General features: G+C 33.8%; 1 protein-coding gene across 1 annotated transcript in view; it reads right to left on the minus strand.

The window, feature by feature from the left end:
• Positions 1-24,179, minus strand: part of LOC111154994 (stromal antigen 1) — a 432,305-nt gene that overhangs the window by 33,055 nt on the left and 375,071 nt on the right. The window contains exons 22-24 of the mRNA XM_022514974.1: positions 17,971-18,051; positions 3,589-3,681; positions 1,420-1,594 (exon numbers count right to left, since the gene is read on the minus strand). Of these exons, the coding sequence (XP_022370682.1) occupies positions 1,420-1,594; positions 3,589-3,681; positions 17,971-18,051 (349 nt within the window). The remainder of the gene's footprint in view (positions 1-1,419; positions 1,595-3,588; positions 3,682-17,970; positions 18,052-24,179) is intronic.

Below are 24,179 nucleotides of genomic sequence, written 5' to 3' on the forward strand. Positions count from 1 at the left end.
AGAAGTTGGAAATCTTTTTGCTTAAGAGAAATAGTAAGTAAATTTTATCTCCTGGAATTAAAATGGACGCTAAACAGAGACTTTATTTTATAATTTAGTATTTACTAAAATGTTCTGTTAAGTAAAAAAACCCACTTTAACAGCACCAAATAGATCCACGGATCAGATATGCTACAGACCTTAAATCATCTATTTCACAAATAACCTATCACTTATTACAATTATTTATATTGGTCTAATTCTGTTACACATTATCATTATGCAGGCTGAGCAAAATTTTGCCTGGTCAGGGTTTTTTTTTTTAAAGATTTTATTTATTTATTTGAGAGAGAGAGACAAAGATAGCAACAGAGATAGTGAGAAGGAGAGGGAGAAGTAGGTTCCCTGTACAGGGCTCGATCCCAACCTGAGTGGAGGGCAGAGGCTTAACTGACTGAGCCACTGAGGCACCCTAACTGGTGAGGTTTGTTAACAGTCTTTTAACACTTAGTCTCTTATAGTATAACATTTTGTTAATGTAAGTAATACATGATGACAATTCGGGAATAGAAAGGAACTTGGGGCTTTCCTTTAGAAAAATTGTGAACTTGGACATAGTTCAATTAGAAACACATCCATCCTACATATATATTTTATACATGTGGGAAATGACAAATGTACACATTTATTATAGCAAAATTTATAACAGAAGATTGGTAATGAGCCAAATATCAATAGGAGATGGATAATATAAAATGAGCTATAAACAATGAAATACTTTGTATCTCTTGGCAAAGAATAAAGAAACTCTATATGTAGTGCTAGGGAAAGACCTCTATGGTATTATTCTAAAGGAGGGAGATGTCACTGTGTACATTTTTCTTCTTGTTGGTTTCTGAACTACATGAATGTATTAATTCTTTTTATTTTTATTTTGAGAGAGAGAGAGCATGTGAAAGTGGGAGGAGGGGCAGCTGGGAGAGAGAATCTTAAGCGGGTTCCAGCATGGAGTCCAACTTGCTGCTCCATCTCATGACCCTGGGATCATGACCAGAGCCAAAATCAAGAGTCAGACACTTAGCCAACTGAGTACCCAGGTACTTCATAACTGTTTTAAAAAATCCTACTACTTTTTAGGACTGAATTTGAATTATTTCCTAATATATTTTGGGGTTGGTAAATAAAAGATCAACACTGGGGTGCCTGTGTGGCTCAGTTAATTAATCATCTGCCTTCAGCTCAAGTCAGGATTCCAGGATCCTGGGACTGAGCCCTGTGTCGGACTCTCTGCTAAGTGGGGAGCCTGCTTCTCCCTCTCTCTCCCTCTACACCTTCTGCCCCATTCATGCTCTCTCTCTCTCTCTCCCTCTCAAATAAATACATAAAGTCTTAAAAAAGAAGAAAAAACATCAATATTGACAAGATAGTAGCTACAAATACCCATGCTCTGGTTCTCCTCGTCTTGGTCAATGAAAACATGATCCATCACAAAACTGAGGAGTTCAGATTGGAGTCCAGTATCTGGATTAAACACCAAAGGCTGAAGGCCTTCCCTGCCACCTGTCATTAACTGGTGGCTAAATATCATCAGAAGATCACAGAGTAACATGAATGCCTGCAATGCAGAGGGAATTCATCAGTAATATATAACTACAGTTACGGATCAATGTTAATGAAAACATACTAAATTAAATGCACTTTAATAACAATACCATGACACAAACTGAATATTTAAATTTAAATTACTTAGTTTTAATTTCCAAACTTAATGAAATTACTTTTCTTCATTAATTAGTCCCATTTAAGACTTTTCCCCCCTAAATATAATCTATTTCTTTTACTTGGCCGTATTAATCCAAAACAATTAAGAGATTTTGACTTAACTTAAAAAAAAAGACTTAAAGCCAACTCTGGAAATATGAAATTAGTATAATAAATTATGACAGAGGTTAGAAATCAACTATATACTGCTTATCTTAACACAAACTGTATTATCCAACAAATTACAATGCAGTACTCTAAACCTTAAAGCTACTATTTAGGATTCTTCTTTAAAAAATTTAATGCAAAAAAAAAACCCAAAACCCTAACAATAGATTTAAAATTGAATTTAAGACCATTCACATAAAAACCAGTATCTGAAAGCTTGCCAACAAATTTAATCACATAAGGGAACCTTCAATACATTTCCCTAAAGAGAAAGTATAATAGTTAATGTTGTCAAATTTGTCCTATTTAATGGATAGTATGAAATAATCCTGTGTCAGCAGTTTACTGTAACTGAATGATCTTGTTGTGGGATAACTGAGGCCTCTGGTAACTCAAAACAATTCACTTACCCTCTTCTAAATATTGATTTCTATGGGAAAACATAATTTTGGTATGCATTTCGAGATGGCTATATACTTGGCTATCTACCTCCAGCAAGAATCACGGCAGTTCATGCTCTGATTACACAATCATGAATTACATAAATATATTTAGAAAGAGCCACTTGAAAAGGGGAGCATAAAGGGAATCCAGGGGGAAATATATATATTTTTTATTGAGGACACAGTTTTAGGTATCACCAGTGATTATGCAGAAACAATGAATTGGTTTGGTTTAATTTGGTTTAAATGTCCTGAGCCAGGTACTTTTAGACAGCACTGATGGGGTTCAGAAGGTTTAGTGAGTAAGGTTTAGGGAAGACCATCTCTGTTCCCATTTTAAGTTAGGTGCTGATAATTTTAATAGACAACTGTGACAACCTACTTGTAAAAAGGGAGAGCAAAGAGTAGTAAGTACTACAGTACTCTTTAACTAGACTAACTAGATATTTTCTAGTCCAACATTATGATTATAAAAAAAAAAAACCCAGTATGGAAAAAAGGACCTGTTTTATATACGTACTTTTATATAGTACTAGTATATAGTACTTTTAGGTAAGTACCTAAATAAAGTACCTATTCCCAATAGAATAATAGAAATAAATAGTTTACAAAATCACCTCATGGAAATGTTATTGCCTTGGACTATGCTGCCCCAACCCAAGGAGTGAGGACAGTCTGTTGAACCAATGTGATATACCCACTTGCACCCCTACTATTCAGGGACTATGCAGGGACTCAAGGATTCCTTGCCCTAAGAAAACTGATTCTGCTACAAAAGGCTGCACTGGCTCCTCCCTAGGCATATCACCTGTGTACATACTCCTAGGTCCCAGAACGGATGTTTGAGGCTATAACACTGATAAGAGTTTGGACATATGGGCTGGAGTGTTTACACACGTGTGTGTGAAAAGTTCTTCCTGGTGTGATAAGAAGAGGTTGGACCACAGGCCAGCTCTCCAACCCTCCCAGTTTTAGGACAGAATTCTTAGGAATCAGGAATTATGGAACCAGGTCATTATGGCAGAGTATTTGTCTAGGTAAAAGACCTGTAACAAGTTAGTTAGCTTGCTCTGTTTTATTATATATTCAGATATCTGTACTCTTGTCCCACATTCCATAAATGTTGAGGATTGATCTGTATGCTAAGAACTGCCATAAAAAATTACCTCAGAATCTCATTGTTCTTCAATGTATTTAGTAATTTTTTATTGAGAGCTCTTAACTGATAATTTCTTACCTGTTCCTTCACTGGAGTATTAACATTAGATAGGCATTGCTGGCAAACAGCCAAGAAGGATTTCACTGTTTTCCTCAATACCAACAAATCCTCCTGTAAGACACATTCAAATTTGTAAACATGAATTAAAATATCATAGAACACTAATGCAAAAGAAAAAATAAATGGAAAATAGACAACTGGCTTATTGTTAAGGAAATTCATAAAACCAAACTTACTTTTGAGAACCAAATTATATAGTTATTTCCTAGTTATCCTAATGGAAGGGGCAGCAAAACTGGTAATCCCAAACACTCAATTCTATTTAGCTATGGAATGCTCAGTATGATTTCCTCCAATATATTTTCCTTTATAAATCTGGTTTACTTGGGTTGATATTATTAATCTTCCTAAATAAATGCTTGTTGGTAATAAGGTGAGGGAGCACAGCAGCACATCGAAAAAGATCAATTAAGCAACAAATATGTACTGAATTTCTCCCATATTCTCAGCACTCTGTAAAATGTCAAGGGAAGAAAAATAATTTTAAGACTGTGTCTAGGGGTGCCTGGGTGGCTCAGTGGGTTAAGCCGCTGCCTTCGGCTCAGGTCATGATCTCGGGTTCCTGGGATCGAGTCCCGCATCAGGCTCTCTGCTCGGCGGGGAGCCTGCTTCCCTCTCTCTCTGCCTGCCTCTCTGCCTACTTGTGAACTCTGTCTGTCAAATAAATAAATAAAATCTTTAAAAAAAAAAGACTGTGTCTAGGCCCTCAAAGAGTTAACATCCTAGCAGGGAATTAGGCCAATCAGAGTAATCAAGTGTTCAAATTTTTTTGTAATAACTCTAACTGTAGCAGAGAGAGCTGAGCTGGAGGGACCTTGAGAATAGGATAGCCTTTTTAAAATCGAGTGAACAGGATTTAATTAGATGGCCACATAACATTCATTGTGAAACATCTGAAAAGTATAAAAGGAAATTTAAATTTATCAAGCACCTAAATGTGTCAGGTACTGGTTTGAGGGCATACTGCTACATAATTTAGTATTTATATCGATCAGAAGTAGTCATTATTAGCAAGGGTTTGAAACCATTACTGTCTGACATCAGAGGTCATATTCTCACTAATGAGGAAGACACATGAAGATAATTCAGTATTACACTGATATTTAAGATAGTACTGAAGAGTTATCAAATTAGCAAAGGCTGACGATGTAGAAATCACTTTTAAAAAGTACTTTATTAAAGTTCTTGAAGCTACTCTTTTTTTTTTTTTTTTTAACAGATGACAACACTTATTCCTTTCTGGGATCTTCACATCCCAAATAAAGATAAACTTAAAAAAGTATGTACATTTCCTTTTACTAACACGAGCGTAGTATTAGGAAGAAAGAATAAGCTCATTTTGTGCAGAACAGTAAAAACACTGTCTTGAAAACTTTATTGTTCCTGCAGATGAACATCTAATAACCAAAACTCAACATTCTTTGACCTTCTCTAATTTCAAAGATTAATTATACATTAGGGGAAATAGACAAGAGAATAGGCAGCTGCAACAGAACGTAAGGAGTACTATGTGGGAAAGCTTAATCCAGAGTCAAAAGTAGTCACAGAAGAGTTCCCAAAAAGATAACATGTAAGTTGAGTTTTGAACAGCTAAAAATTATCTAGCTATAGGAAAAGGTACCCAGAGGGCACGAAATGTTCAAAAGCCTGATCGTGCTTTTCAGAGACTGTTAACTTACTGCACCTGGGGCACAAATAGGGACGAGAGAGCAAGAGAGAAAGCTGAAAAGGAAAACAGGATACATTTCCATTTAAATGGAAGATCATTTAAAATTCCATGTTAAATCATCTGGATATTAACCTAACGGCAATAAGGAACTACTGCAGAAGAATTTTTATCAGAAGAGTGTTAAAATTTTGTTTTCAAGAATCATATTCTAAGCAGATGGAGAATGATGTGGAATAGGGAGGCTAGTTAATGGTAAATATAATCTTCTGCTGAATGCTTATTATGTACCCAGTACTATGTTCTAAGGGCCATAAATTTAAATTTCACAACCATTGTATGAAGTAAGTGTTAACATTCCTTTTCCACGGATGAGGAAACTGAACTTCAGAATACCCATACATTCTAAGTGATAGAGTAAAGATCCAAATATGGGGTTATCTGACTCTTCTGACTCTAAAGTCCATGTTCTTAATCATTATTCTATGTTTCCTTACATATAAACAAAGGTCACAGGAATAATTTAGAATGAGGGCCTGAAAATAAAATGTTGGCAATAAGGATGTGAAGAGACTGAAGAGAAATTAAAGCAGCAGGACAAAATTTACAAACTAATCAGAATGGGGGCTGTTGATTCATCCTTAAGTTTTTAGGTAGTCACCTACTAGATGTATGATGGTGTAAGTCAGTGAAATAGTTAACACATACAAAAATGCTAACAACAGTTCAATTTTGGAGATGATGATCTGAGATCCCTGAAAAATATCCTACTGGTGATGTGTAGTAGGCAGTTCAATATACGAGTTCAAAGCCCATGGGAAAAAATTTGAGTAGGAATAAATATCTGGGAATCCTCGGCATTTAGATGGCAACAGAAGAGATGGAAGTAAATGAGATTACTCAAGGAAGATATGCAGATAAGGGGGACAAAAGTATCTTGGGGAACACTAATATATAACGGATGGCTAAGAAAGAAGAGCATGTGAAGAAGTCTAAGAAATGGTCTGAGTAGGAATAAAAACCAGAAGAATACGGCATCTTCTGGAAAGAAAACATTAAAAAATGTTAAGGAAAAAATTTAAAAAATGGATATAGTAATTCACAAATGTCACAAGAGAAAAGATAAGCTAAAAAAAAATTAGGGGGAAAAAAAAAAAAGAAACTATCCCATTTAAAGCAATGGTAAGGTTTTGAGTGACCATGGGGAGAACACTTTTAGTGGAATTAAAAGGGCTGAATCAGATGGCGGTGGGTTCAAAGGAATAAAAAGAAGAAGGCAACTCTCAAAAAAGTTTACCAAGAGTCAAAAAAATAGGATGACTGCTAGAGAATCTTTTGAGATTGATGGAGGATTTTGGGGGGGGGTGGTCTTTTTTTGATCTTTTTTTTCTTAAGATTTTATTTATCTGAGAGTGTGAGACAGAGTGAACATGAGCTGGGGGGTGGGCTGACGGAGAAGGAAGAAAAGACTCCTCACTAAGCAGAGAGGCCGATGCCCCCTGATCCCAGGACCCCAGAATCATGATGGCAGATGCTTAACTGACTGAGTCTACCCGGGCACCCCTACTGATCTTTTTAACAGAAAAATTTTGAGAATTTTGTTGAATCAACAATTGAACAAAAAACAAAGAGCAAGCCAGGCTACTGACCAGCAGTGTGACCTTAGAAAATTAATTTTATGTCTCAGGATTACAGTGTTTAAAAATCTGTAACTGAATCTTAACTATGAGGTTCTATGGCATTCTGTGATTCTCTTGAATTAACTCCTAGATACTCAGATGAGAACAGATAGGTGCTAACTGGTAAAACTTCTAAGTATTCAAAGGATGAATGTTTATTGTTCCCTTGCTAGTACCTAGAATAGTGTTTGGCACATGGCAGGTGTTTAATTAATATTTACTGAATGAAATGCCAGTATAAATAATACAGATGATACTACAATTCTAGGGACAAATGTGTCATGTATTCATTTTATCAAACTATGAACGGAGTTTTAAAAAAAATGATGCTAGGAGGTATTAATGATCCTTTATGTCCTTAAATTTCTCAGTTAGTGTGCAAAGAAGCAGTCTAGGGAACCAGCTATCTTTGGAGTTGAGGCAAAGTATTCCTTTAAGGGTCAATCATAAAGCAGATAAAAAATGACAACTTGCCAATTCATTTGAAGAGTTGTAAACTGAACATTGCAACTAAGTAAGCAACCTACTGATGACTAATCAGAACTATTTTAAGAAGAAACTGGAAATGGGAAGTAATCAAGAAAATAGAAGCTAAAGGCCTTTAGCAGTAAAGTTTGGATTAGATTTGGATGCAATTTAAATATTATTTGAGTGCTCAAGAAAGTTTTATTGTAGTCAATTAGATTCCATTAAAAGAAACATAAATACCAAAAGATTAAGGTAAATGGGCAGAGATACTATATATTTTAACTAATCTTACATGATAAATCCCTTTAAACAGCCAGGAACAGAATTTAGGTTCTTGTGGATTTCAGAATACAGTACTTTTATTCACTCTTCAATTTCCCAGTTCATTTTGTGGGCATCTTACTATATTTCATTTGATTTAAATAGCTGGCATCATGATTCCCAAGACTGTGATTGTGCTCAAGTTAAGGCAGGCAGCCATTATTGGGATTCAGGGTAGTAAATATCTTCAGAAATTTTCCGGATGTTAAATCAAAAATTTAAAAGAGGCTCGGGGTTTGCAAGTTTAAAACTCCAGTATTAAGGTAAGTTTCATAGAGTGGGCTTTATTCTTAATGTCCTTTGAAAAACAGTAACAGATGATACTCAAAATGATAAAAAGAAAAAGAAATATAAAAACATTTTAAACAGGGCCAATAACAAGAGCTTAGTTTAAACCACTAAAAGTTAGTACATTTACCTGAACTCCTTTAAAATATAAACCATTGGTTATTTTAAAATTTGAGAAAACTTGTTACATTCTGTATATTCTGGAATGAAAAACCTTCTCTCCTGCTGTAATAGCTGTAGTAATTATGAAAAAAATTAAATATGCTTAACGTACATTGAATAAAAAGGAACATTCTTATATGAAGCTTTTTTCTGGGCTAGAATTCAATTAAAATAAAGTTAACATCTGCTGGCACTTACTGTGTACCAAGCACTACTCTAAGTTTTTTGTGAATTAACTAATCCTCATAACCGTGATGGGTACTGATATTATTATCACTCTCCCATTTTTACATACAAAGAAATAGGCACAGAGATATTAAATGCAGCCCCAAAGACCAAAGCAGTTTGCCTCTAGTCTGTGCTCTTAACCATTTTGCTATAATGACTCTTTTCTACGAAGTGAGAAAATTAATATGTTGAGGAAACAGACATTATGGAGATAAGAAATTTGAAACTCAAATTACTCAAATATATTATATATATAAATAATATAATAATATATAATGTATTATATATTATTATATTATTTATATATAATATAAATATATAATATAATATATATTATTATAATATTAAAGTATATTATATAATAATACAAATAAATATTATATATTATTTATATATAATATTAATAATATATATACAAAAAATTTTGTTTATATATTTATATATAAACAAAGAAGCTCGTTAACCCACTGGACACAAGCCAAGAACAAGGTATGCTGATTATCCAGACTGCAATTTTAAGAAACTAGAATGTTTAGGGAGAACCTCTACAACTCTAAATACTTATTTTACTTACAAATCCCCTTTCTAGCCAGAGTACCTAATTGTAGAGGTGAGAACTAAAGACACAGACTGAAAAAAAGAGTAATTTACTATTCTCTCTTAGGCAAGTACAAGCTATATATGAACTAACTATATGGTACTTCTTTTCAAATGCTTTTTCCTAAATGAAACCAGTGTTTTCTCTTCTTTTCAGAAAGCAGCTTGATATCATGAACACTTTTCCCAGGTAGCTGTGGAAAGGAATTTCAATGGGTCAGGTGGTAAGATTTTCCCAAGATTTAAGTTATAATATCTTGGGGCTAGATTCTTTTGTATCCATTTTGGAAGTTGTTTCACTAGATTGGCCAAAGTTTTTTGCTTTTTCTGTTTTTTTCTTTCTGGTAGATCTACTGACACCAAGAATTTTAAGGAATTAAGATGTTTTACAACTGGATGGCAAAATCTCACAACGAAAAACCCTGAATAAGGCTGGCATAATTAAGATGGTGAATTTATCATATAAGCCACATAGAAGTTTTCTCAAAAGGCACAAAGGCTCAAAGTTGACTCACTCTAACATCTTGAGAAGAAAAACAGATCTTAAGTGTAAACTGCCCCTTAAGAACCAAGAATCTCAATATGACTATAATCAATGAAGAAAGGTCAGAGTTTAGTTCCTACACACACACACACACACACACACACACACACACACACACACACACACACGAGATATGTATCTAGTGTAGGTCTGAGATACAGCATGGCAGATTTTGTGCTCTATCTGTATTTTGGAGTGATGAGGTAAGTCAAGTTGGTCATAACAGTCACTATTTTCCTCCTGTACCGCTGACTTCTCCTTTAACTTCATCTTTGTACATTTTTATTATGTATCACAATATTATGTGTCTAGAGAAAGACCAAAATTTAGCTGTCTTTTTATCTACAACTATGAAATACCATTAAGATAATCACAGTCGGAGATTGAAGCCATAGAAAAACTAATAGTGCACACATAAAACTAGTTCAACATTATCTGACAAACACACATTTTAAGAATGGGGAGGAATAGAACAGAAAAGTTGTAAAATAAGGACCAAGACTAGGTCAAAGGTGTCAGAATATGAAAATAAAGCCTGTGATGAATTAGTGATCAATGTTCATGATAAAGAAAGGGCACAAAACTAGTTACCCAGAATAGACAAATAGAATTACTGACAAAGTCTGGTAACAAGAGCAGGTGGCTACCTTGTGAGGCCAGGGATTAGCAAACTTTTTGTATAAAGGGTCAGACAGTAATATTTTAGGCTTCATGGGTCATACAGTCTCTGTCCCAACTACTTTGTCACTGTAGTATAAAAGAGCCCTAGATAGTACATAAATGAATGAGCATGGCTGTTTCATTAATACTTTATTATAAAAACAGAGGTCAGGCCAAATTTGGCTCATGGGCTATACAGCTCTTTGGAGCATAAACTGTGTTATTTTACCTGTTTTCAGCACCATTACTAACATATAATGAGGCTCATTACATTATTTTTCAGCCCAACTAAGTCACTATCCACATTAAATATGATAAAAACAAATGGAACTAAATTCATTTACTTGGGACACATCAGTGAGCAAAAGACATAGTAAAAAGCATCACCACTGTGATGGGGTAAACCCTATGTAATACCTTTAATATTGCTTTCTTGTATGAATTGCTGCTACTAGCTTCTCTTTTGGGGGTGGGGAGAGGGTGTGCCACTTTTGTGAATACACATTAAAATAACTACTGAATATTTAAACCCCAAACGTAATACCTAGTTTTCAATGTTGTTGCTTTGAGTTTGAATCCCCATCTGCTGACTCATGCTTTTGCCTCAGACTAAATCTACTTAGGATCCAGGAACCCTTAAGCTGCCCACTATAGTTCCAAAGCATCTGACTTATTTCCTATAGTGTACAAAGATGAAGGAAGTTAGAGGAGGAGTCAGAGGGGCAGGAGAAAAGTAATGCCTGTTAGGACCAAACTGAGAGACCTGAATTCCCGAACTATTCCAAGATACAGATGGAGAACAAAAATCTACCAGGCTCTTTCTCAAACCTACACTAGCTACTGAGCATGTTTACACACTCCCACCACCTCAGATAACAATTCATTTAGTATCAATTCTTGGTTTGGAAAGGGAAGATTAGGAAAGCACAGACTAGGACTGTAATTTAATGCTATCAAAACAACAGTTGTGGCCTGCTAAAACATTTCCTTCAATTAAATCTTCTTCAAAACCTTATCTAACAGTAAATATCACATATACATTAGGAAACTGAAGTTCTTCCAAAGAAGAAGTAACTTGCTTTTCTTTGCCATTCGTGGTAAAAAATGGCAACAAAATCTGAACTTATATTTAACTCCAAAGATCATGCTCCAACACAAAAAATGTTGGAAATACACCCTATTTATTAGCTAGGAGCTTCCTATATTTATAAATTGGGTTTGTAAGAAGAATTCATTTAACAAATACCTAGTGATTTTTACAATAGCTGCTGGAAAACATTTTTTTAAACAAAAAACCTACTTTAGAAAGGAAAAAGCATTATGATATCAGAGAATATTAAGTACAATATGGACCACCCATTTCCTATTTAAATAAATGGACAAGAAAGTAAACTTTTATCATTAATTATGGTGAGGCAAGTCTCCAATTTCTGTACTAGAAAGTGGGAAGTGTTATGTTTGTTTAAATATTCTTACGGTTGCTTTAGACCTCTGATAAGCTCAGTTTAAACACACTCTTAAATTATAATAATTGTTCCTTAGAATAGATTTTCTCAGTCCTGGCTTATTTTTTAATATCATAAATTATTAAATATGTTCAGGAGTTTCAGTGAGTCCTTTAAAGACCACTATCCCTGGGTAAGTAAAAACAGCATCCGAATAGGCTAGTAAAGCTGAAGAAGCCATATTCTGTCGTTCCCAACCAGACAGCAATTTTTAAAATTGGAATCCCAGGAATAGAGTTGCAAACAACATGCAATTCTTTCTTTTTTTTTTTTTTAAGATTTTATTTATTTATTTGACAGAGAGTGAGAGAGAGAGAGATCACAAGTAGGAAGAGCAAGAGGGGGAAGTAGGCTCCCTGCTGAGCAGAGAGCCTGATGTGAGTGCCCGATGTGGGGCTCGATGCCAGGACCCTGAGATCAAGACCTGAGTCGAAGGCAGAGGCTTAACCCACTGAGCCACCCAGGCGCCCCACAACATGCAATTCTTAATGACTCATGACTTCTAAGTTCTTTTCTAAATTGAACATATTTAACTTTTGGTTTTCAGAGGTTTTTAGAATGTTAGAATTAGATAAAATTTTGGAGAAGCTTAGAATTTGGTATAAACAGCCATCTACTTCAGTATTCCAGATTTTTTTTTTTTTAAAGGAATATTCTGAGGCCTGAACAAGAAATGGATTTAAACAAGACCTGGCTCTTTCTCCCCTAACTTTCCTAGACCAACCAATCAGGCACTTGAGATAGGACATAGTATTAATAGAAACACAGCTATCAAAGAATGACTCTGAAGTCATGGACAATCAAAAGGAAGGGCTTTAAATTAACTGCATAGTTACTCAGGATAGAATTCTCAGGAAATAAAAGGTAGGGGGAAACATTCAAGAAGAAAAAGATAAAGTAAAATGGTTATACACTACTAAAAATTTGTTCCTAGAGGACAGCTATTATTTCCTGCTCTTGGCACCACTCCCTTTCCCTACAAAGCAGTTAAATCTGCAGATGGAGAGGTACTATCTGTATTTTGTTACTACAGGAATTTGGGGCAAGGTCCCAAGTGAGCTATCTTTCTTATTCATTGTTATTAAAGGACTGGGAAGGGAAGAGAAAAGAAACAGGTGTAGAAAGCAGCCTGTAGACTTTTACACATTTAAGTCTATTTCTAGTACACTTCTAAAAATGTACATTTTTAGGAAGAATAGTAAGGTTATACATATCTCTTCACTGGGTTTGGCCACCATCAGTCCCATCTTCATTGTAACTCTTCCTTTCCTCAGTCTTTTTGTAAGTAAACAAGTTGGAATTTTCAGAAGAGACCCTTTAGTCAAGACGGAAATGGAGGAATAAATTTTGCAGCTAAATACCTCAATAATAATTGAGGTATTTGTATGAGGTACTTGTATGACTTGCACCCAAGGGATGGTGATTTTAACTTAGAAGACTAGGAATAGGGCCAGGGTCCAGAAGGCAGAGATGTTTGCCCCAGGCCCTCCCTACTGCTATCTACAATAGGAACATACAGGGTAAGGCAGAGAGCTACAAATTTAAGATTATAGAGATTAGGACAGCTCCTCCCAGGAGGAAAAAAAATACTGAAGTTAAATTCTAGCTCCCCAGGCCAAAAACGGCAATAGGGGCATTATATTAGCCCTAACTCTTATTTACCTGGCTCTTTAAATGTCTTTGTATATGTCCAGAAGGAGCTGAAGGAAGAAGGATGTTAGAGAAGAGAAACTGAAGGCTGCTTCTACAGGACCAGCACTAGGGGGCACCGGAGCAAAGTATACTGAGCATGACCTGTGTGACTGCCAAAGAACTTCAACTCTGGAAATTAGGGGGAACAGAGGAAATACCCATTGGTAAAACCCAATGCACTTCCAATTCAAATAAAGATCTAATCCTGTTCTTGATATAGTCTTTTCATATATTTTATTTTATGAAAGTTTTCACTGTTGTGTTAATTATAACTTGAATTTAAACCAAATATAACTACCATTCATAACTTTCTGAATGACAGTGTTCATGACAAAAGAGAAGAAAAATAAATTTTAGAAAGTACTCTCTAAAAGCAATTTGGCAATATATATCAAGCCTTAAAAGTATGTACCATCTTTGACCCAGCAGTTCCATTTCTAAGAATATAACATGAGATGAAACAATGTAATACAGAACAAGATTTGCACCCAAATGCCCATCATGGCATTAATTTTATTTATTAACATGTTTAAACAACCTAAATATCCAAGAGATAAGAGTGGTAAAAGAAATTATGGTATATCTATACAATGGACTATCATGCATACATTAAAAATACTATCTACCAACAGGTATTAGTAACTGAAGGACATGTTGATTGAAGATGAGACACAAAATTTTGTAAACTGTAAATATATTGTGATGAGACTGAAATAAGTTAGAAAAAGTACTGCACGAAAATATACCAGAATGTTAACAGTAGTTAATCCACAGGTGGTAAGATTCAGAAATTTTATTTATATATTTTTTACAATGAACAAGTGCTCAAGTAAGAAAGCCTGAATTTATGAAAACCAATCTATTTATATTTTACACCCAAAACTAGTAAGTATAATTTATTAGTTAAAAATGTAAGTGACTCCTCAGAGATTTAAATGAATTTCTATAAATATAATAGTGAGTAGAGAAAAACAGTGGTTAGCTGTCTAATTCCTCACTAGCAAAATGGTTCATTTCACATTAACATATTAATTGTTCAACAACAAAAATAAAAAATAATTCATGTAAGAACACTCTCAAGTTGTCTCTAAATGCTGAACATTACTCACGTTAAATATATAGACCCCAAGAGGCTACCGTATTAAATTTAATTTTCAGAAAATAAAAGGAAAAAAAAGATAGAGTGCATTACTGAAGTCCTCTATATACTTCAACTGTAACTCACTGGCATTACAAACTGAGGTATTTAAAATCACAGTAATTTCTCATTAAATGTATCCCATTGGGGATACCAAATGATGAAAAAAACCTGACTTGTGACATAACTTACATAATTTGTCAGTACACAACTGATTAACAGACATTGTTAGCTTGTATTCAGCAAGGAGTCAACCAATGTGCCTTTAGGAATTTTGTTTAAAAACAACAACAAAACTCTCTAGAACTAGCTGTATTAAAAGCTTAACAATGGAAGAATTCAAAAAGTGTTAACAGAAAAACTAGATTGAGATTCAAAAGACTAGCGCTCTTAAGTTTCAGATCTTAATCATATTCCAATGTTTCTAAGTATCAGGTTCCTTTTCTGTACAATGGGATTATCATAACATCCACTTTATAGAATTATGAGGAAGCTTTAATTAAGTTAAAGCGTTTAATTAAAGTGATTTACAAAATGTAAAATACTAACAAGGTAATATTAACAACAATGTCCCCTTCTAGGCCTTATCTAAAACAAACAGGTCTCATCAAATCACTCCCAAATTTCCTTATAGCTTTAATATCACATTTATAAACAACAGAATAATACTGCTACAGCAAATAAGATACAGGACACTAGGCTTTTTTCTAATATTCATCCAAGCTCAACAACTCTAGAGTTATGTGTGATAAGTCAAAACCTAAGAGTAGGATGGGAGAATCAAGTTATTTTTGAAATTTTTGTGATGAAATTATTATCACTGTTAGATATCATCATCAACAAAAACATCCCCTCAGACAGTATCAAAAGGTATAAAGCAAAAATGAATTTCTCTCCTTCTTATGCTTGCTCCCTAAGAATCTCTTTCCCAGAGTTAACCTACTGTTAAGATTCTCGTGTATCTATCCACATACATGCAGTTATAGCAGTTAGTAACCTTAGCAGATTGAAGAATTTTAGAGGTAGAAATGATCGGCCCAATACAACTTTCGATTTTAGAAATAAGTAACCTGACATAGATAAGTGGGTATTTTAGTTGTTATTAATATCTGGAATATATTTAACAATAGATAAAATGCTTTGACATACCTTATCTGTTTTAAAATTATTCAAGTGACTTGCCTTAAGGTTATTTATACAAAAAGCTAATGATGTGGCTGGAACTACAGTTAGGAAGTTGATATCTTATCAGGGGGGATAGGAATAATATAGATTAAATGCATACAAAGCTTATGCATATGGATCTTAAATTTTCAAAGATATCCTGTATCACATAAGGGATCAGAAAGTTTGGCAATTACTGATCTAGTAATTATTATATAGAGAGTCATTAAAATAAATGTTTTAAAAGGAGAAACCTTAGCAATGAGAGATTAATTTTTAAAGGTTGCTTGAGTCTTACAGATTCATGCTTTTCAAGATTATCATTTAGAGAACCACTTTTCAATGACAGATATAACTAGCACATGATGATTACTGAATATATTTTGGTTAAAAAAAATTACCAACAACTCCAAAATGAGAAGTAATAATTTGAGAGACAGTTTAGTAAGAAGAATTTCACATAGGATATAAATGCACACAAACTTTATATAGACATCAACTGAATAAGAGGGCATTTAAAAGATGCTGCATTTTCTGGCATAAAGAAAATCAGTGTTAACCACAAAAGCTGCACTGTCAGTGCGGCAAGGACAACTATGAAATCTGTATTATGAGAAATGATAAAAAATGAAGGTATCTTTTATTAGAAGAATGAGTCAGACCAAAATTAAACAGAAAGCTAAGAAATTTCAAAATAATTCTACTATAAGAGGGCTAAAAATATAGAAAATATTCAAAGAAGTGGATTCAAGAATAGAGATTCTCACTCCAATTATGGGATATAATTGCAAAGAACAAAATTAAAATTAAATTTAATAGAGTAATTAATTATGCTAATTTGGGGGGCATGGATACATTCCAAATTTAATAAATGCAAGAATCAATATTCAGCCAAAAAACAAATAGCTCAGATAACCTAAATGATCTCAGAAAAAAAAAGGAATAGCAAAATCAACCAGACGAAAAAATCAAAATAAAAGTAATTATGTGTAATATATAAACTCTTGCTATCAAATTTTAACTTCTATATATTCAATATCCTTTAATTTTACCATATTAAGGAACATTTCAAAAACACAAAACTGTAATAAACTTTAAAGTGACTTTAGTTACTAATAAAAGGTGAACTTTGATTTTTGTGTTTCAAGACTGAAACTGTCAACAGAATATAAAAACCAGGAGGCTAACCAATACACTACTGTTGCTCTAACTGAAAATAAAAACCCCAATTACTTTCTAAAGGCAGAGAAATCCTCAAATTATTAATCAGCAAAGAAAGAATGCTCCATATCATGCTGTTGGTTCTATAATGTATTAACCTTTTTTACTGGTTAAACAGCCTCTGTTTTGTTAAGATGAGGATATGTAAACATTGTGAGATACCATCAATACAGAATATTTTAAATCAAAATCTTTACTTGCTTTTTAAATTTTTTAATGGACCACTGAAGTAGTATGAATTTAGAGTGGAAACCTACATGAAAGCCTGCTCATGGTTATAAATTTCTAGGAAAGATTTATTTTCTCTTCCTTAATTCAATGACAAATTTTAAGACAGGCTATTTCCCTTATATTCCCCCATAAATGGAGCTGTTGTAGGTTTATTTCTAATTTATCCTTGTGCTGGAAGCAGATCTTTAGTATCCCAACTTAGAGAGATGCTACCTACAAGATATTCCACCCCTGAAGGGCCTTGGAAGATATCCTCAAGGATAGTAGGCTTTAGGCTCCGATTCACTCTCTTGGATCCTACTTTCATTTGATCTTTGATTTGTATTTTCCTTTTTGTTTCGAATGGTCATGGATAGATTAAAATTTAAAAAAATTATCTAACAATTTGTTTTTAACGAGAGTGTTATTCAGTTTGGGCCCCAAGGTGCCATAATTCCCCAAGAGCTACACAGCATTACCTTCAATGTTATTCTCTTTTTAATAGCATGTCACCTGCTAGAGATCCTGTGATTTCTACTACAGTTATTTCTTTAAGACTTTTAACTTTGTGTATCTATACAACTCTATATCTATTGCTTGAAGAACTGGTTATTTTTCAGAGAGGTAAAATATATTTATTCATAGGATAAAGCAAGAGTTGATAACAATAATTACTATATATTTCATTAAATTATAATTTATTAAAATAACTGGCAACAATAAATTGTTAAATACTGATTTAAGCAAGATTACTTATTTTAGTCACAACTCTTCTGCCTTCAGAAACTCTTACTTACTTTGGAAGGAGAACCATCAGTAATTTTCACCAACTGCCAAAGAATCGAGTAATGGGAACACTGCAGTGCCTGTACGACTATCTGTATCAAATAAAAAAATTCAAACAAATGAGACATAATTTATGTTTGCATAGTATTAAGAGAACAATGTTTATCATAGTTTTTTCTTATAATATGGTTTCAAGTCTAAATTTTTGTAGAATAAGAATGTGTAAAGTAATACTTGGTTAAAAAAAAGATAAACCAACCTATCAGTCTAGAGAATTAAGATATAATGTATGTTGCTAAATATGGACCCAAATAACACTGTGCTTTAAATCTGTGCATAAAAATGTTAAAATATTTTGCTTATATTTTTAAGGGGAGATTGAAGAAATCATTTTTATCCAGATTTTATAATTAAATGATTTTAAAGCATTTTTACTATGAAATGGAACATTTATACAGAAATGTGCATAAGACATTTGATAAATTAATATAAAGAAAAATACCTTTGTAACCACCACATCCAAATCAAGAAACAGAACATTGCTAACACTTCTCCCAATAAAGTGTCTTTTTTTCCCTCTGATGGTAACAGTAATTTTAACTCATCAGTCAGTCACTATATTTTAACGACCTAAGTCTGCATTTCTAAATACTGAATTTATTACACCTGGTTGTGAACATTACATAAATGGATCATGCAATATGAATTACTTGGAATCTGACTTCTTTAAACATTTATAGTTAAGATTTATATATACTGTGGCATGTAGCTGTAGTTCATTATTTTTCAGTCTTGAACTATATTTAGAATATCTTCTTTATTCATTCTATTGTTGATTAGCTTTTATGTTTCTGGTTTTAGGCTGTTATGAAAAATGCTGCCACAAACCTTCTTATATAGGTCTCCTGGTGTCCATGCATGCATTTGTCTAGCTCAGAGGTTCTTGAAGTTTTTAGTTTTCAGGACCTCTCTCTTAAAAATTACTAAAAAATTGGGCGCCTGGGTGGCTCAGTGGGTTAAGCCGCTGCCTTCGGCTCGGGTCATGATCTCAGGGTCCTGGGATCGAGCCCCGCATCGGGCTCTCTGCTCAGCAGGGAGCCTGCTTCCTCCTCTCTCTCTACCTGTTTCTCTGCCTGCTTGTGATCTTTCTCTGTCAAATAAAATCTTTAAAAAAAAAAAAAATTACTAAAAAATTACTCTCAAAAAACCGAAATTGTTTATTTAACAGATTTATATTAGAAATTAAAATAAATGTTTCAAATATGTATTAATTCATTTAAAAATTAAAATAATTGTATAATAAAGAATTTATATTTTTGAAAAAGAACTAAATCTTTTTAAATGAAAAACATTTAATAGGAAGAATGATAGTTTTACATGTTTATAAATCTCTTTAATGTCTGACTTAATAAAAAACAGGTTTCAAATGTGCCTCTGCATTTTATTAAAATATGTTGTTTCGATTCAAGTATATGAAGAAATCCCGTGTCGCTGATTAGCTGGAAAAGGAAGGTATATTTTAACAGTCTTTGCAGGTAAATGTGGATATTCTTTAACACTACACCAATAATACAATGTACATTTGTGAGAGAATGAGAATGAAAAAAGCAAGTAACATCTTCCTCTTCTTATGAAAACAGTCTGACTTCATAGGTGTGCCCTGGAAAACACCAGGGCTCTCCAAACTATACTCTGAGGGTTACTGCTCGAGGAACAGAATTGCTGGATTACACAGTACGTGTATGTTTAACTTTATGGATTTATTTACTTATTTATTTACTAAAGATTTTACTTATTCACTTGAGAGACAAGAGACCGAGAAAGAGAGAGAAAGCACGAGCGGGGGAAGAGGCAGAGGAAGAAGTAAACTGCCTGCTGAGGCAGGAGCCTAATGTGGTGCTCAAGCCCAGGACCCCAGACATCAGGACTTAAGCCGAAAGCAGATGCTTATTAACCATCTGAGCCACCCACGCATCCCCAAGAGCACTATTTTAATGTAGTATTAACTTACATTAACTTATATTTCTCTCTTACTAATGGAGATGGGCAGGTTTTCATTTTTTATTGGCACTAAATTCTTGTTTTGTGAAAATCTGTCCCTATTTTTCAGAGACAAATAAAATAACAGAATTCAGGAAAATAAAATTGATTAAGAATCATAACTACAGGAGAATTTCATTTTGGATAGGGCCTTTACTACATTTTTGTTTCAATACATGTCTTTATTGTAATAAAGCATATCTAACAATATATTCCATTATTATCTTCCCCACTCGATAAAAAACTGTAAGAATAAATATACACAGACAATAAATCAAAAGAGAAATCAGTAAATAGAATACTGAAGGAAGTAGTTAGAATTTTAGCTGATTTTACTTCAAAAATTTTAGGTTTCACATCACATAAGCAAATATATCTCCAATGCCCCTACTCCTCACTAAAAATAAGTCATCAGAATTAGAAGAATGAGTAGTGCTACTTTTGATGCAACACCAGTGAGATGATGTCAGGGTTTTATCAAACATAATAGTAATTAAATGACTGACTCAAGTCAGAATGCCAGAAACAAGATTACGGAAACACTGTCAAGTTATAAATTTTAATGCTAAAGAAATCACCTTACTATACTTAGAAGATGCTCAGTATAGTCCATGTACTTGTCCTGAGACAAATTTTGATAACCTCTAACTTAGAATATAAGGTACACATTGATAAGCTGGTATTTGTGGAAGGAAAAGAGAATATGAAAAAAAAAAATCTCTTTAGTTTGAAACAACCTGAATTGTTAAATTACTAAAAAAGTAACATACAAATTAACATTATCAATGAGAAATTAAGATACAGAAAAAAGTAATGTTGAAGAATTGCTTAATTTTAGTTACCATTTCTCCTAATCATCACAAATTTAATTTCCTTTCCTTATACATTTTTACTGACCTATATACTAGGAAATTATTCAAACTGTTCCAAAGTTTTGCAGAAGTTTGTAGAGGTGGTTATGTGGGATGGAGACACTTGATCACTCCAATACATATTTCAAACACAGTATCCCCATTTTAATGTATCATATACTAGTGTTCATCATGCATTTACTTTAAGGGATCCACTGCATTATTTTAAAATAAAAAGCTCACTTTTCATTGACTAGGAAGCATTTTGCCTTCTCTCAGGTATAATTATATAACAATATAGCTGATCACATTTCAAAAGAAAATTTAGAACCCTTCCTTCTAGGCTTTACACATCAGTCATACCGATATTTTAACCTCCATACTAAGCAATGCGATTCCAACTTGTCCAGAGGTCATTTATTCAGCAATTTCATCTTTCTGTAGTATAGATAGATGAAACAAGGACAAACTAACTGAAAAAGCCAAAAGAGAACTGTTTTAACCAATGAGGACCACAGTCCTTCTGTCTTTTCTTGATTAATACCCTGACCCTAGAGAGGATCTTTGAATAATTACAGCAAGTACTGCGCTGATGACAAAGAATTTCTTCCAACCCTACCCCTCCGTCCTCCTGTTTCCCTTAGCTAACACTGTTCCTGGGAGAACATGGTAATGTGTACTGAACATTTCTGAACAAAAGTAGTTAAGAAGGAGGAGTGTCTTTTCCATCTTCTATTCTCCTACCTGCCTGCAGGATATCAATGACCCAGGAGATCTTGGGTCCTTGAATAAGTCGGTGGTGCAGTGATATCCCACGTCCCTTAACTGCACTTTATAGGTATGGGCATGAGAAATAAATTTCTATTGTGTTAAGTCACTGAAATATTGAGATTAACCTATTATAGCAGTTAGCATTACCTTAATCAATATAAAAATGCTTATTAGTCCTTTCTCCTAATAATTACTTTTACCTATTTAAAGGAACCAGAGCTCTCTATCTTGGATTAATAGATCAGGCTAAAGATATCACACATCTTGAAAATGAACTGTAGTATTACATGTGAGGCGAACGTGATAACCACTACACTACAGAAACAGGATTGTAGTATTATATGTAAATAATGTCCAAAGGACACTGGGGGCAGTATGTGCTATGGTGAGTGCTGTGTAAGACTGATGATACACAGACCTGTACCCCTGAAACAAACAATACATTATATGTTAATTAAAAAAAGTCCAAAGGATAAGTTCCTAGGATGTTTATGTTTAGAAAAACTGAATTTTCATGGAAAATAGGACTACAGAATAAGGAAAAATGATTATGCATATGTAATATATATGTGTAAATACACATCTACATATATAGGATATGTTTAAAGTACTGAGAATCTACATAATAGCTGTGGGATAAATTGGGGCTCTTTCACTTTTCTGTTTGCAAGAGACTTTAAGGAAATGAAGGATCAAATTTTTTAGTGAATAAGTACAAGACAAAAGAATGAAATAAACTTATCTGTTTTTCATATCCAATACTGGTCTATCATATATAGAGTAGGTTAATATGAGTGACAATTAATATCCCCTTTTAAAAAAAACCTTTAGATGCAAATTCATGATCAGCAAGGCTTACCAAAAAGAATGTAAGGCTGACAAATAAGCACAAGAAAAGATGGTCAATATCATTAGCATTAAGGAAACATACATTAAAAGCTCAATGAGATACAACTGCATATATACTACGTTGGCTAAACTAAAAACTACTAACAACATCAAGTGTTGATGAGAATGTGGAACAACTGGGAGGAATGCAGAATGATACAGACACTCTTAACAGTGGTTTGGCAATTTCTAATAAAGTTAAATACACACTTATACCCCAATACCTATAATTGTCCTCCTGAGCATTTACTTCAGAAAAATGAATACTTATTTTCAAACAGAAAGCTGTACACACATGTTCACAGAGCTTCAGTTGTGAGAGCCAAAAGATGGAAACAACCCAAATGCCTGTCAATAAACAAACTGGTATATCCACACAACAGAGGAGAACTGACCCAACTATTAATTTAAAAATGCACCAACTATTGATTCAAACAACTTGGATTAATTTCAAAGGCATTATGGTCAGTGAAGACATTATGCTTACCCAAAGACTTAATGCCCTAAAGGTTTACATACTTTATGATTCCATTTATTTGGAAATCTCAAAAAGACAAAAACCATGGTGATGGAAAACAGAGTGGTGGTTTCCAGGAAATGTAGGTGGGACAAGCATCTAACTATAAAGAGACAACATGAAGAAAAAAGGGACAATATGAAGAAAAAGGTTTTCTTTTTTTATAGGGGATATTTTAAAGAGGGATGAGGAGGGACGCCTGGGTGGCTCAGTTGGTTGAGCGGCTGCCTTCGGCTCAGGTCATGATCCCAGCGTCCTGGGATCGAGTCCCACATCGGGCTCCTTTCTCGTCAGGGAGCCTGCTTCTCCCTCTGCCTCTGCCTGCCATTCTGTCTGCCTGTGCTCGCTCTCTCTCTGACAAATAAATAAATAAAATCTTTAAAAAAAAATAAATAAAGAGGGATGAGGAAAGGGGATATTTTAAACAGGAATGATATGAGGCGTCTTGATGTTCTGCATCTTGATAGTGGTGGTGATTACATAAATCTAGACATACGTTAAAATTCATAATTTTACATAAAAGGAAAGTAAGTAAATTTTATTGGATAATAATTTAAAAACTAATATGGTGAAGAGCAGAGTTTACAGTTAATATTTTTCTTAAGCAAATGCTAAGAAAAGTACAAACGTCAAGGCAAATCATAGTGATAAAGAAGTAACAATTTTTAATAAAGAAGAAATATTCCTAAATTCTACATGTGCTTTGGTAATGAAGGGTCATCCAATGTGTTGTACTGCCAATGGGCATACTATACTATAAATTTTTAAAAAAATAATTAGAAGGGTAAAAAAAAGAGGTAAAAAATTGAAGTAGTTTAAAGTTAACTTCTATAACTCAAAAATTCAGATTTCTCAAGGAATGGACTACACAGTAAGCTAATACACATTAATCCTTAACAGTTTTGGACCCTGGAATTTTGCTGTTAAGCTTTCTCATGAATTCCAAGCAGTATTTAAATATGGAAAGAACCTTTTTTTTTTTTTTAAAGATTTTATTTATTTATTTGACAGAGAGATCACAAGCAGGCAGAGAGGCAGGCAGAGAGAGAGGAGGAAGCAGGCTCCCCTAGAGAGCAGAGAGCCCGATGCGGGGCTCGATCCCAGGACTCTGAGATCATGACCTGAGCCGAAGGCAGCGGCTTAACCCACTGAG

This window comes from Enhydra lutris, unplaced genomic scaffold (assembly GCF_002288905.1).
Source record: "Enhydra lutris kenyoni isolate GAN:26980312 unplaced genomic scaffold, ASM228890v2 scaffoldscaffold39, whole genome shotgun sequence".
Classification (NCBI taxonomy): Eukaryota; Metazoa; Chordata; class Mammalia; order Carnivora; family Mustelidae; genus Enhydra; species Enhydra lutris.